General features: G+C 36.4%; 1 protein-coding gene across 1 annotated transcript; it reads right to left on the bottom strand.

The window, feature by feature from the left end:
* Window positions 1-1295: 1295 nt before the first annotated feature.
* On the bottom strand, window positions 1296-14677 carry LOC107554172 (protein APCDD1-like). Its single transcript, XM_016236597.1, has 4 exons — window positions 14324-14677; window positions 4453-4636; window positions 3615-4143; window positions 1296-2763 (listed from the first exon to the last, which is right to left on the bottom strand). The coding sequence occupies exons 1-4, from the start codon at window positions 14382-14384 to the stop codon at window positions 1993-1995; spliced, it is 1545 nt and encodes a 514-aa protein (XP_016092083.1). The 5' UTR covers window positions 14385-14677; the 3' UTR covers window positions 1296-1992.
* Window positions 14678-15789: the final 1112 nt, after the last annotated feature.

The following is a 15789-nucleotide window of genomic DNA, read 5'->3' as shown; positions in this document are numbered from 1 at the left end:
TATATATATATATATATATATATATATATATATATATATATATATATATATATATATATATTAGGAGAGAATAAAAATGTAAAACCCCTGAAATCTTGTGAGTAATATAAAAAAATAAAATAAAGTAGACTCTATACAATATAAAAATGTCATAGTAATTGATTATTTCCAAATATTTGTATACAGACCAAAATAAGTGTAGTTTGAGACTGTAATAAGACCTGTTTGATTCATTCACTGTGCTTCATGGGAGCAGTTGGATGTTAAGTTATTTTGCTGTAATATCTGTTTCCATGGTAACAGATACTCATGTGATTGGCGGTCTGTTCAGGATTATGGTTAATGTAGTTCTTTACAAAATAATGTGGCTTTTACAAAAGCATATATCATCACTTCAGCACAGGATCTTGAAAGGTTCACACTATTGCTATAAATGTGGTTTCTCAATTGAGAAAAGAATGAGATTTTGCTGTATACAATATCTGAACATGAGCTGTATGATTTCATATGAATGAAACGAGTGCTTAGCATCTCTGATTATTTCATAATTGATGCATTAATGTTTATGCATTTAACTAAGGATTCCCTTATAAAATTGACCATGGTAGTTGCTAAAAAAAAAGCAATTGTTTCTAAACCACATAAACAAATATGGTATTTCTCTCTTTTTTATATCCCATATTTATTTATTTTATATTCCATATTTATTTTTGCAAAACTATGGCTACTATGGTACATTTTTGTAAGGGTTCTGTCAAAACTATAACAATCAATATCATACATGCATTTTTATGTTTGACAGGTTCATTTGGACTTCTTGGAATAGTTTTTTTTTTCTTCTTCTTCTTCAAAAGATTGTCTCCAGAACAAGGAATCACTCCACTCTGTAAAAACAGAAAATCACACGCTCTGCTAAACTAAGACTGAATGAGTTGAACACTTCCTGTTCTTCCAAATAAACAGAGGGAGTGGATTGTACGCAGAACTTTCGCTTCAGATATTGGCAAGTGCGAGCATAATGTGGAAGCCATATGACAGCTCGGTTCAAATGTCTTGCACATGTATTCAACATTGGATGTGAATTGAAGCATTGTGCAAGAGCTCACTGACTGTGCATACAGCCACACACAATACATTTTGCACTATATATGTACATATGTTAATAGAGAATCAATGTTAAAAAAAGCATCCATTGAGTTTCTTATCAAAATTACTTTAATTGAGCAATAAATATGTTCACCCTCACCATTATTAGAAGATTAAAGCGACATAAAATGTATAAGATGGCCAAATTTAGCTATACATCTCCTTGTCTTGAAGACAACAACTTAATATTGAAAGAATACAGGGTAGTTCATGTTGAATGTAATCCATATACACTCTTCAGATCAAATAATCAGGACATACAAGATCATAAAAATAGGCATTTTGACTTCCAGCATGTTTGTATTGTTTTTGGAAATCTTTCTTTCTTTATTCCCAGTCAAAAGGGAATCTGTATGTCCATCTGAATCTCCCATATCTTTTTAAAGCTGAAGAATTGCAATTATAATGGTTGTTTTCAAACAGGTTCCTTCAACACTCCCGTTTCCCATTGGTCGGTCAAACAGATAGTCCCGCCCCAAACTCACACCACTGGTTGTACACTGGTAAGTATTTGAAGTACTTGACCTTCAACTGTTCATCTTGATGGAATGTTGGCAAATATACTTTCTACAGAACAATCAGGTTTCCATGTAGCATTCTTCTGGAGTTCACATATAACAATGCTTCAAATGACAGACATCAAAAATTCATGTTGATATACCATATGATTAAAATTTTGCTTTATGAAAATCTCAGATAAAAAAAGTGTTATATTTCAGAGCATCTGCAGCAAGCGTTTTGTTATAGCACCGAAGTGAACAATCCTCCTCCAGTCTATCAGATTGTACAATGCCCGTAATAAATGGGTCAGAATTTGATCAGTGAACATGAATGGCACGTCATATTTTAGAAAACATAAATATTCCAGCACCATGCATTTAGAATGGTCAACAGAATCAACGAAGAGTGCAGTGCATTAGCGGAGCTTATCTTGGGTCCCGTTGAATGATCACTGTAGGAACTGTAGCGTGGCTCCACCCCAACCCTTTTGCTGCATTGCACCATTGGTGTCTGAAAGGACGTTGGCCTTTTTGCAGGTCGATCTGGGCTGGATCCATCCGTGGGCCTTTCTCCACTGAACAATAGGGGGCGCCCTTTATGATCCACTCCCATCTTAAACAGCTCGTACTCTTTATGTGGAAGTCGTATCCCCAATGCGTCGCAACCATCCATCCAGGTTATGTCTTGCTCAACACCCGTCTCCCATCCACCCGCCTGACCACATCTTCTATTTTGCGTTGAATTAAAATCCCACAATAGTGCTTGGTCATACACGATCACTTTAGCTTGTGTCACCTTGAAGATAAGCTCGGTGGCCCCACGTACTTTAACGGACTGTCCCACTTTAGCATAATGACCTGATGCCAATAGTGTAAAGCTGGGCTGGCGGCACATTGGGTCGGTGTAATGTTGGTAGGTGCCCTCCCAAGTGCGTTGCTCCTCATTGAAAACAAAAAGGCGAGTGAGGAAGAGGACGGCTGGACGGGACTCGCAGCGTTGGCTCACCCAGTTTCCATTTAGATCCAGAGGGATGGAAGGGGATTGAGGAAGAATGGGTGGATGCTGTTCAGAGGATCGGTATACCAGGGCACACATTGGGCATGGGTGGATGTGGTGCTGAGAGTGAAAACAAGGATATTGTTAATTTTATAATTGTATTATACTGTTCAGAGGACATATTAAATTGCTCAAAAATGACAGTAAAGGCATTTGTAATGTTACAAAAAAATTCAAATAAATGCTGTTCTTTTGAACTTTCCATTGAAGAACACTATAAAGAACATTTTGTGGAATGGAAAGTCTTCACACTCTTAAAAATAAAGGTTCTTTATTGGAATGTATGGTTCCACAAAGAACATTTTAACATCTGTGGAACCTTTCAATTTCACAAAAGGTTCTTTATAGTAGAAAAAGGTTCTTTAGATTTTTAAAATGTTCTTTTAAGAGCTGTTCACTAAAAGGTTCTTTGAGGAACCAAATATGGTTCTTCTATGGCATCACTGTGAAAACCTCCTTTTGGAGCCTTTATTTTTAAGAGTGCATGGATGATAAAGGTTCTTCATGGAACCATAGATGCAAATAAGGAACCTTTATTTTTAACCGTGTGCTCACTGAAAGGTTCTTTTAGGAACCCAGAAGGGTTCTTCTATGGACAGGGTGCCCAATCCTGTTCCTGGAGATCAACCTTCCTGCAAAGTTCAGTTCCAACCCTGTTCACTTCAAACACAACTGAACCAACTCATTAAGATCTTCAGTAGCACTCGATAATTACAGACAGGTGTTGAAACTGCACTCTGCAGGTAGCTAGGTAGATCTCTTGGAACAGGATTGGGCACCCCTGTTCTATGGCATTGCTGTGAAATCCCCCTTTTAGAACCTTTATTTTTAAGAGTGTAGTAATTGAATATGGTCAGCATTTTATCCTAAGCAGTTTTTAAGCAAAAAAATACTGTAGTCTTAACTCTCACCATAGCATTTTGCAGAGGCTCTTGGTAACCAGTCGGTCTGTGGTGCACCCTTTCATTCCAGTCTGTGTGCACATCCCCTAAAAACATCTCCTGAGCCGGCCTGCTGTGAGGATGGTGATGGGTCTCCACCCGCAACAACTCCAGTTCCATCATGGATAACCCAAGAGCACCCAGGCAGTCTTTCTCTGCTTTGGCATTGAAGAGTTCATAGAAGCGATGAGGCACCAGGTGTCCTCCAGCTTTGAGCCCCAGGCAGGAAGAGGGCAGGCGGGTAGCGAGATGATGAACGGCCTTCTGGCTGTGAATGACCATTCCTACTTCATGGAGGTGGTGCTCTGCTTCAGTGGCTCCATGGGTGATCCACGAGGCCTGGCGTAGCCGCAATTTACCCATGATCACAAGCGAGTAGGTTGGGATGTGGCACTCGCTGTCAGAGTAGTAGTGCTGGAGGGCCCTGAAGAGACGTGTGGGGCTTTGGTAAAATGTGTAGGATCGAGTGAGGAATTCTGGACCAGGTCGCACTTCACATCTGAGAAGAGAAGAACAATATTTAAAGTTAGAAAGTTAGCCAAAATGGCAGTTGCAAACCATTTTACTTTCATAATGTGATACATTTTCAAGTGAAGGATATTCAATGAGACAAAATGACTGAACTACTTTAAATTACGCTTGGCTTGTTGCTTCACAAGCTTTAGTTTCAGAGTAGGTTTCTCAACACTGATGTGCACTGATGAATCGTTCACAATAAGACCAGGATTTTGCGTTGAAACATAAATTGGGTCAAATTTGAATTCATGTTGACTTTAAAAGTAGAAAAGGGTTTCTAGTTGTCTCTTACCTGCTTGACACCCAGTTGCCCTCCAGTTTGGGTGGTATGGTGGCTGTGATTCTTGCTTCGTTCTGTAGATGGCGTAGCTGAGTCTGGCACTGTGGCTCCCAAAACAGTCTTGTGCTGAGGTTGGCATGGGGTACGAGCGGGGCAGTGGGCACTTCCCACAGCTTAATGCCCCTCACACACAAAACTGAGGAGAGACAGGGAAATTATCATTCTGTATGCGTGTTATCACAGACATTGCATTTCTGCCTACACATAAGCTCATAGTTTATATGAAAGTGTGGTTTAGGATTTGACTCTTGCTTTAGGACTTAAAAAATAATTAACCCAAAAATCACCCTCAGGTCATCCTAGATGTAGATTAGTTTGTTTCTTCATCTGAAGAAATATGGAGAAATTTAGCATTCCATCACTTGCATTCCATGAATCCCTTGCAGTGAATGGGTGCCGTCAGAATGATAGTCCAAAGAGCTGTTAAATAAAGAAACAAACTCATCTACATCTTGAATGGTCTGAGGTTGAGTAAATTTTCAGCAAATTTTCATTTTTGGGTAAGTGTTTGTTTTCTTTTCATCATTGAAGTTAGTGAATTACAGTACACATATGTATAAATATTTGTATTAAAAATATATCATTTAAATCCTAAAAAGTTTCTGTATGTTAATGTTTTTAATAAAAATATTTCCTTAAAGTGTTCATAAACTTTAGGCTAGTCCTAATTAACAGTTTATGTGGATTGCTGTTGCTTGTAAGAGTTGCCAATATATTAAATCCAAAAGGCTTCACTGAAATTGTTCCAGAAGGTCTAAGTTTGAAATAATGTGCTAATCTCTTTTCATGACTCTGTTGCCACATTTCCAAATAAATTAAACCTTTAAAAAAAACCTCTTCAAAAAGCTTTGGTACCTCCACTTCATGGTCTTTTACGGTCCATAAATAGGATTCTGCTGAACTGGAAGTGGTTGAAGGATTTTGCATTTCTGTAATTTTCCATGTAATGAAATGTGATGAGATCTATTAGAGCAATATATAGATCCCAATCCTGCTCTGACCATGATTTGTGGTGAGGGACGCGAGGCCAGAGGTTTAGCATGTCACTTCAATCAGACACCATCTTCAAGGGAATGGGAAGGGATATGACGCGCTGGCCAATGAAAACAACAATTTTTGACAATTTTTTTAAACAGTCAGAAGAGCAAACATGGTTCCAGCTCATGAGGAGTGAGATTTGTCTACATGGCACTGGGCATCTTTGTTTGATCGGTAAATCTCCTTGCCGTTGGCCTCACCACAGAGCTGTCCTTGAGTACGAACATTGCAGATATATGGTGTAGTAAACCTGATTAGCAGAGGGAGAACTTTGCAAAGTTGCATGCTGAGAAGTGTTTTACTGTACATGGACACAAAAACAACTTGCTCCTAAGAGAAGTGTGGGATGGAGAGAAACAGCTTTATTTGGGACTTCCTTTACTCCTGTGCCAAATGTCAAATAATTATTCCAAATACAAACAGGTTGAATTACATGTACAATTCTCATTTCACCCTCAAATCATGAAGCCTGTTTTAGGACAATTATTGTTGCACTGTGGCAGTTTATTTTCATAACAATTAAGTGCATTTCTCCCCAGAACACTTTAATGATGAATTAGAGGTGAGAGGTTTTAAATGTAAATTGTTTGTAATTCTCATTTTCTCATTTTTATTATTCTATTACTGTAAAAAAAAACAAAAAAAACGGTGATGTACAAATGATAAAAAAAAATAAAGAAATGATTATGATTTTAATATACACTACCATTCAAAAGTTTGGAGACGGTATGTTTTTGAAATATTTTTGAAAGAGGTCTCTTGTGCTCACCAAGGCTGCATTTATTTGATAAAATACATTAAAAACAGTCATATTTTTTATATAGGTGACCACCGGGACAAGACCACAGGAACCAGATGAGTCCTCTGCACAATGTGACTTTGCTGCAGCCTGAAATTGAACTGCTGGTTTCGTCTGGTCAGAAGAGAACTGGCCCCCCGGCTGAGCCTGGTTTCTCCCAAGGTTTTATCTCCATTCTGTCACCGATGGAGTTTTGGTTCCTTGCTGCTGTCGCCTCTGGCTTGCTTAGTTGGGGACACTTCATTTCCAGCGATATCGTTGACTTGATTGCAAATGATTGCACAGATACTATTTAAAGTGAACTGAGCTGGATGATGACATCACTGAATTCAATGATGAACTGTCTTTAACTGAAAAATGAGTGTTTACTATTGTCATTTTGCATTATTGACACTATTTTCCTAATTAATGCTGTTCAGTTGCTTTGACACAATCTGTATTGTTAAAAGCGCTATATAAATAAAGGTGACTTGACTTGACTTAATATTGTGAAATAGCATTACCATTTAAAATAACTCTGTTTTAATACATATTAAAATGTAATTTAATCCTGTGATGCTAAGCTGAATTTTCAGCATCATTACTCCAGTCTTCAGTCACATGATCCTTCAGAAATTATTCTAATATGCTGATTTGCTGCTCAATAAACATTTCTTATTCTTATCAGTGTTGAAAACAGTGATTTTTTTTTAAAGATTTCTTTAATGAATAATTTATTTGAAATAGAAATCTTTTGTAACATTATGTCTTTACTGTTACTTGCTAAAAAAAGAGAAAAATTTCAAACAAAAAAAAATTAAATACTGAACGGTATCTTACAAAGTTTATAAATCAGTTAGATGGAACTTCAAATCAGATAAAAACCTGCTCTCAGAGAAGCTCTTAACAGAAAAGCTTTTATTCCCATTTGTTAACTGTAGCCCTAGAATTTCTCTGATTGCATAATTGCATGTCAGGCTGGGTCTAGCTGTTTGCCCTAAAGAAGGGAATTCTTTTCTTATGCTGTTTGGGAGGGATCCAGGCTCTGCTTTTTAAAGTTTTTTTTCCCCAATATGGAGCCAGTGTGAAAGCCGACTTGTTGCTCATGATCACAATAAAGTGATAATGTTAGATAGGGTGACCATACGTGCCATTTTCCCAGGACGCGTCCTGGGAAAATGGCACGTATGGTCACCCTATGTTAGATAGAGTTAGCATGTGCTTTTCAGCCGCCTGTTTATGGTTGTTTCGATGGTTCAGCAGCCTCTAATCAAGCCGAGTTTCTCCTGTATGCTTTTTTCTTCAATGCAGGCCTGTTTTATGTTACTATCTATCTGCATGTGGATCACTTGGACAACATACACATTTATATAGGCTAGCTTCTGGGCTTTTCACAATTGAAATGGTTAACCCAGGGTCATTTTCAACCATAGTTTATGGCATATTTCAAATTTTAATACTTTACTATGGGTAGTCAGATTTTAAGACGGTGACATTTTCTAAAATATATTTGCGTTTGCCAGAAATTGCCACTGTTCGACATTTTATCTCCTCTCAAAGCTCACGAATATTTAATGAGACAAGCACTCTTTAGGTTTAGGATTGGTTGCCTGTTGCAAAACCTCTGAAGCAGGAGTTTGTGTGTGTGTGTGTGTGTGTGTGTGTGTGATGTGTGATGTGTGTACCTTGTATTTATCACGTTATGGGGACCAAATGTCCCCACAAGGATAGTAATACTAGTAAATTTTGACCTTGTGGGGACATTTTTGAGGTCCCCATGAGGAAACAAGCTTATAAATCATACAGAATGAGTTTTTTTGAGAAAGTAAAAATGCACAAAGTTTCCTGTAAGGGGTAGGGTTGGTGTAGGGCAATAGCACATACAGTTTGTACAGTATAAAACCCATTACGCCTATGGAATGTCCCCATAAAAACATGGAAACACAACATGTGTGTGTGTGTGTGTGTGTGTGTGAAACGCCCTTTTAATTGGTTAATGGGAGCGCTGTGGTGTTGTTGCGTTATATGACTAGTTCTAAGTATAGACACGGTGTAAGTTCTGTGAGGATATCACAGCAAGATCCTCACTCTCTCTTCCTCCCATAGAAGCGCCCGTGTGTCCCAGGCAAAGCGGCAGTACATGACATTGAGCAGCAGAGGGCGCTGTGGTAGAATGTGTGTGTGGTCTCTTTTCTTGCAGGCAATTCCCTTTAGTGTGGGCCAAAGTAAACTACCTGTTCTAATATTCCAACCATTCAACACCCCGAGACACACACACACACACACTGGAGACATTGATTTATTGAAGAAGTGAGGTTAACAAAAGTACCTCAGACTGGTTTCATGTATTTGTTTTTATTTGTCATTTCAATTTGGACAGCTTCTCTCTCACCCCCAATGCGTCATTACTGAAGAGTGGCCAAAAATAAAATATCCCCTTTCCTCTCTACCACCATTCCTCCTGCCATTTGCCGTTGCCTATTTAATATAACGTGAATGAAAATAAGACTGTGAGAGACGCAAGTTCAATTTTGAATGCACATTCAATAAAACATTAAAAACATGCCATTCCAGAGGACAAAAAAAGTCCAGTTGTGAATATTATATGTGCCAAAGAACCTTAAAACATTGAACGGACTGTAAGGCCTCATTTTCATTCACATCAAACCAGTGTTATTTTAATATCATTGATAAACTATTATATTAATTAAATTCATTTTTGTTAATATTTTGAAATAATTTTATGTTTTGTCAGTTTTCATTTTAAATTTTATAACTTCTAAACCTTGTTTTTATATATTATTCACTCTAAAAAATGTTGGGTTAAATATAACCCAGCGCTGGGTTAAAAAGGGACAAACCCAGCTATTGGGTTGTTTTGACCCATCGTTTTGACCCAGCGGTTGGGTTGTTTTGACCCATCTATTGAGTTGTTTTGACCCATCTATTGGGTTGTTTTAACCCAGCGGTTGGGGTGTTTTGACCCAGCGGTTGGGTTGTTTTGACCCATCTATTGAGTTGTTTTGACCCATCTATTGGGTTGTTTTAACCCAGCGGTTGGGGTGTTTTGACCCAGCGGTTGGGTTGTTTTGACCCATCTATTGAGTTGTTTTGACCCATCTATTGGGTTGTTTTAACCCAGCGGTTGGGGTGTTTTGACCCAGCGGTTGGGTTGTTTTGACCCAGCTATTGTGTTGTTTTGACCCATCTATTGGGTTGTTTTGTTCAAAACAACCCAACCGCTGGGTCAAAACAACCCAATAGCTGGGTTTGTCCCTTTTTAACCCAGCACTGGGTTATATTTAACCCAGCTTTTTTTGTTGTTTTCATTTTACTTATAGTTAAGATTCAAGTAATTTTGTTGTGTTTTTGTCATCATTATTATTCTTATGTTGATGTTTTTAAAAAAACATGTTTGTGTATTTTTTTTATTACGCTTTAGTTGATAGTTTTAGTTTATTCAGCACTTCAGCATAATCAAAATGAAAATGAGAAATGTTGGCAACCTAGCTTAAGTGAAAATGATTCTATTTTGAATAATTTTTTCATTTAATACATTAGAGTAATAGTTTGAAAAGTCAAACTGAAAATGTAGATTTACGAATTATATAATAATTATAATATTTCATATCTTTATTGTATTTAAGCCACTTGTATAGTATTTGCTTCAATTAAAACAGGCACTAAACCTTAATTTATTTCCATGTTTAAGTGAAAAAAAAAAGATTTTCTAAGTGTTCTCAGACTTTTGAATCATACTATACAGTATATATCATCGTATATGAATATAGTAATGATTCAGAACCACTGCATATATCTAAGCACAATACTATCACCATCTAATACCATCATCACTATACTACAGTACAGCCAAGTGCATGAAATGGCCCCATTTCAGTGTTTACCTGCCTTTGTGCCAACCGTCCGCCTCTCTCTCCCACTGGCCCCTGCTTTGATAACGGCTCCCTGATGAAAAAACGCCCATTTACACCTCATTTACTTTGGATAGAGCTCAGATTCCTCGCTCCCTCTCTCTCTGTCACACCCTTTTTGTCTGATGAAGTACAGTTACAGAAAGGTAAAGTTTCATATAGAGTCGAGACTGCATGTGTGTGCGTGCATATGAGCGATAGGGGCCGCAAAGGTGTGTGAACGCTTATGTTCATGTGCATATGTTTATGAAAAGAGTAGGAGAATATGTTTGTCTGTTGATACGTGTAAGTCAATGTGAATATGATTTGTGTACAGAGCAGTTATATCTCCATCTAAGTATAAAAAGGTGGGTGTATGTGTGTTTTTTTCACCAGAATCCTTCTCATCACTCAGTTTCCTTATAATTCTGCAGCATTGTTGTTTTTTCATGAACTTTAGACCTGCTTAATCCAGCAGTTGTTTTTATTTAGATAAGGGATTATGAGAAAGTTTCTCGGTTACCCCTAGGGTTAACTCAACATCACTGATAGTGACTAACCAGCAGAACTCCTGAGTAACTTAACCGTAATTCTTTCAAGTTCTGTTAGGTATTTGCATCTAGTTAACGCAATATCTCGCTAACCTAACCAAAAACAACTAGTATTTGGTTATTAATCGAGTGTTAAAGCAAATTATGGAACAAATGCAGTTAACCTTATGAAATTATTATTATTATTATTATTAAAATTTTATTTGAAAAGGGACCATGTACAATTTTAACATAAATGTTTCCATTTCATGCATTGTACCGAATTTAGCCAATGGCAAGTTTTCATCCGCAGTCCCTTGGCAGGTAAGCATAATCACAGAACAACAAGCACATATACAATACAGTAATACTTATACACCGTAATACTTATACACATCCTTCAAATTCCCTTGATCTGCCTAACACAACTTTCGCTATATCTTAAAATAAGTGGGATTATGTTACATTAACTTTAACTTCAGTATGTGTCATGCCAATTTGCATCCTAATAAAAAATTCTATATTTCAGTGATATTCAATAATATCATCTTATATCACTTTGCCATGTATGATGGTATGATTTTTTATAAAAAAAAATGTTTTTTGAAGAAGTCTCTAATGCTCGCAAAGGCTTCAGTTATTTGATCAAAAATACAGTAAAAACAGTGATATTATGAAATATTATTACAATTTAAAACAACAGTTTTCTATTTTAATATATTTTAAAATGTAATTCATTTCTGTGATGCAAAGTTTAATTTTCAGCATCATTACTCCAGTCTTCAGTGTCACATGATCCTTCAGAAATCATTCTAATAGCTGATTTGCTGCTCAAGAAACTTTTGTATTATTATCAATGTTGAACACAGTTCTGTTGCTTAATATTTCTGTGGAAACAGTGATCAAATTTTGTCAGGATTTTTTTGATAATTAATTTATTTGAAATAGAAGTTATTTGTAACTTTATAAATGTCTTTACTGTAGCTTTTGATAAATGTAATGCATCCCTGCTATATAAACGTATTAAAAAAATCTTACTGACCTCAAACTCTTAAATAGAATTGTATATTATACATATCATGTATATGGGCTTATGTTACGTTAAAATGTGAAAACTGAATATATATATATATATATATATATATATATATATATATTTTTTATTATTATTTTTTTTTTTTAATACATCACCAACATTAATCAATCATAGATGCAGTAATCCAGCCGCTGCTGACCACATACCAAATCAATTTGGTATTGCAAGCACTGGGCCTCCTTTTATCTATAAATGGCTGACAGGCTTTCTCTCATGTCGTCTGCTTATGAATATTACTCATGAATCTCAAAGCAGACATTTTTATTTTTTTTAATGGTGGAATGGAGACGAACAGACAATGCTGAACAGCTGGCAAAATTTTGGTGGCGATTCCTTGTAATACTGGAAAAAGTCTTCATGCTTTTTTTAATCAATGTTGAGGCATAACTTCTTGTAAAATCACCTTGTGTTAAATAATTTTCCACTTTAAATCAAAGTAGACAAAGTGTAACCGCCAACTACAATACAGTGTTGCATTTAGTATCTGTTTTGGCAGATTACTCAAGCACATGGGCATGATATAAATCATTTTCGCAGATCTACTTCTGCTGTTTTATGAAAGAAGCCCATGTTTTGTAAGAAAAGATAAAGTACATGCACATAAATGTGCACATACTGACCTCTGAGGTCATTGGTAACTGCCATGAGTCCTTGGGGGGCGGGTGTAATTGCGCCAGTCTTTCCCCCTCTCTGTCATTCTGTAGGCGGCCTGATAGTGAGAACAGAAGCCTATTGCTTTCTTCATCACCCTAACCATCCCTGACTGAAAGGAATGAGAGCGTAGAAGAAAAACAGCCACTAAATGGCATACGAACAGAAGGGGTCGTTAATGGCTTTGGCCTGTTACTCTAATCATTATTTTAATGGTGGCATTAGTTCCGCGGCTGTGATCTGCTTTCACAGGAAACAATGGTCTCCTCTACACCCCTGCTAACTTTAAAAGAGCCTGGAACAAAAACAGGGGTCCGGGGCCAGCGGAGGAGACTGACAGGTGAAAAGAGCAGTGCATGGGGAAAGGTGAGAGTAAGACCACAGTGTCGAGCCAAACTCTTTGCCATTTATATTTAAAGCTCTTTAAACTTATCCTGATTGATTTTCAAGAACAAGCCAAATTTCTGTTACTTGTGCACTCTTAAAAATGAAAGTTATAACCTTATGCATTCTGAGAACCTTTTAAAGTTCCTGAACTGACTTTTATTTTTTTAGAAAACCATCTGTGTTGTGCTTTAAAGAAACCAGAAACTGAAGAACCTATAAATGTAACATTAAGAACATTTTTCATCTCCAAAGAACTTTGTAGACCATACACAGCGAAAATACAGTAGTTGACAAGAAGGTGCTGCAAAGAACTTTATTTTTTTATGGGCTTCAAAATTGTGAATTTCAACATTTTCATTCTAAATTCATATTTTGATTAGACCTTTTGCATGCAAACCAGAAGCATTTAGCATTCTTAAGTATTCAGAAAGGGTGTAAGCATGAGTTGCATGTGTTTCTTTTAACAATTTAAGGACAAATTTAGTTTTGTCATGTTTTATTAAGGTTAATTAAAGCTCCAAAACTTTAGCTGAACCTTTCCTTGAGAGTTGTTTGTAATCCTTTAGATCCTAATTACTCTTGTGAAATCCAGACGGAAAAATAAACGCAGTAAAATACTTTGATACAGTAGAAAATGCTCAGACATTTTGGTCTCGATAATATATGGGTTTTGCTTGGCAGCTCTTATACTTTCACACATTAACAATAAGCCATTCTTAAGCTATACTTTAAGCTTATACTTAAGATTCTCATATTTCATATTTTTGATTATTTGCATTTACACTAATACCATAACACATACGATTCGTTCATTTAGATTAGCCATAAAGCGTAATCATATGTTTCTGATTTATGATAGTTTTGCCTGTTTGGATCTGTGACATTTCCAGATCTAGGCTGTACCAATATGATAAAAATATAGGTTCTTCAGGTTCAGCAAAGAACACTTTTCTTATATTTTTGGCTGTATTTTTTTAGTTGCTATGGCGCTTTTGGATTAATCAAGTTAATGCAATTGCATTGTAGCTTTTTCAGATAAGCATATTTGGTTTCTTTACAACAGTGGTTCTCAGTCCCCTTTCTGAAGCACTGCACATTTAGCATGTCTCGCTTATTTAACAAACCTGATTTATATCATTAACTCATTAGTAAAGGCTCCAAGACATGTGTCAGATAAGAGAGACATTCAAAATAACCAGGACCAGTTTGTTTTCTAAAGAACTAGAGAATAAAAAGCTTTTTTACTGGCATCACAATATAAAAAACATTTTATGATTCAAAAGTATCAGGTGTATAATTATGCAGTTTCATGATTTATTTTTTTTATAAAATAATTACCAGTATTTTAAATAGTGTCTTGAAATGGGTAAAACCATTTGCTTAATTTAGAATGTCAGAGAGAAAGAGGGTAAAAGACAATAAGTTAACGAACCTTGCATGAGAAATACCATCCAAGTTGTCTTCAACCTGTGAATAAGTCTCTCCTCAGCCATGATCAGGTACTTACAGTCTCCAAATCACTTTAAAATATATGTAGGGTTAAAAAGAAAAAGCTTTGGAAATGCTCCTCTCCTGGATGTTCGCGTCAATGAGAGCGTGTCAGATGAGATATTATCAGTTATGCAGATAAATTTAATCCACTTAATCCAAGTTTCATCTTCAAACGTGAAGTTTTCCATTCATGGTAGGACTCATTGAGTGTGCAAGATCTCCTTTCTTGAAGGTACTTGAAAGTCCGTCCCTTGTTGATTCTGTGCTCTCTCTGGTGATGTTGAACCTTTGGGTTGCTCAGCTGAGAGGAGCAAGAGAGTGGAGCGGGAGTGTGAGAGGGAGGGAGGGAGAGAAAAGAGGAGGGAACGTGTAACCTCCCAGCATTAACCCTCTGGGGAGCACTCAGGGTAAGGTGCAAAAGGGCACAATCAAAGCTAGCAAGTTGAGAAACCTGCCCGCAAAATTAGATTAAACATAAATGTGTTAATCAAACACACACACACCTATATATAAACACAGTTTGACAGATGCAAAGTAAGCAGAAGGTTTCCTACAAAACTTTGTAATGCTTTCAATCTTTTCTCTCTTTTACCTCATATGCACATATAACATGGGCATAGTTGGTGTTAAAAAGCCATGGTACAGTGCCATCTGAGAAAAAAACGTTTATGTATATTGAAATTATAACTTATAAATGCAATACAATAGAGATTACACAGTGGATGTACAGTCCAACAAAATAAATTTGTAAATATATGACATATGACCCTAGATAGCATTAAAAATACCAGCTATAAATAATATAACATATCTACTCTAATGATATATTAAATAGATTTCATGCATGTAAGGTAAAATATGAGTACAAGCTTAGTCAGACATTAATGGTGTTTAATGTGCTGGTGAGAGCGCCTTGAAACTGGCACTTTGTGCTTCGATGCTGCAGCCAATGCATTGAAGAGCAGAGTTCGGTATTACGCATTATACAGTAACGTGCTACTGTATTCTAATTACATTTCCTGATAATGCAGTAATGTAATGCGTTACATTTTAAATGTATGTAATTTGATTACAGTTACTAATGTCAATAAAATTAGTTACTTAAGTTACACATGCAGTGTTAAGAAAAAAAATATGAAATAGGCTAAATCCATTTTAAAATCATGATTTGTGCGTCAGTATGCCCTTTAATGAATCACCGGAGAATGCAAGCAAAAATGCAGATGAGTTGTACAGCATTTAGATGCAATGAAAGGTTGCCTATCATATTTAAAAATGTTGCACTTGATTTCACATATATTAGTCTGACCTTATATTTTGGGAAAAGTCCAACTAGTAAAATGCACGTCACGATAACACTAAAATAAGTAAGAATAAATGACTTGCTCATCAGAATGATCTCCTCTG

This window comes from Sinocyclocheilus grahami, unplaced genomic scaffold (genome assembly GCF_001515645.1).
Source record: "Sinocyclocheilus grahami isolate Dianchi unplaced genomic scaffold, SAMN03320097.WGS_v1.1 scaffold493.1, whole genome shotgun sequence".
Taxonomy (NCBI): Eukaryota; Metazoa; Chordata; class Actinopteri; order Cypriniformes; family Cyprinidae; genus Sinocyclocheilus; species Sinocyclocheilus grahami.
This window is presented reverse-complemented; position numbering and strand designations above follow the sequence as displayed.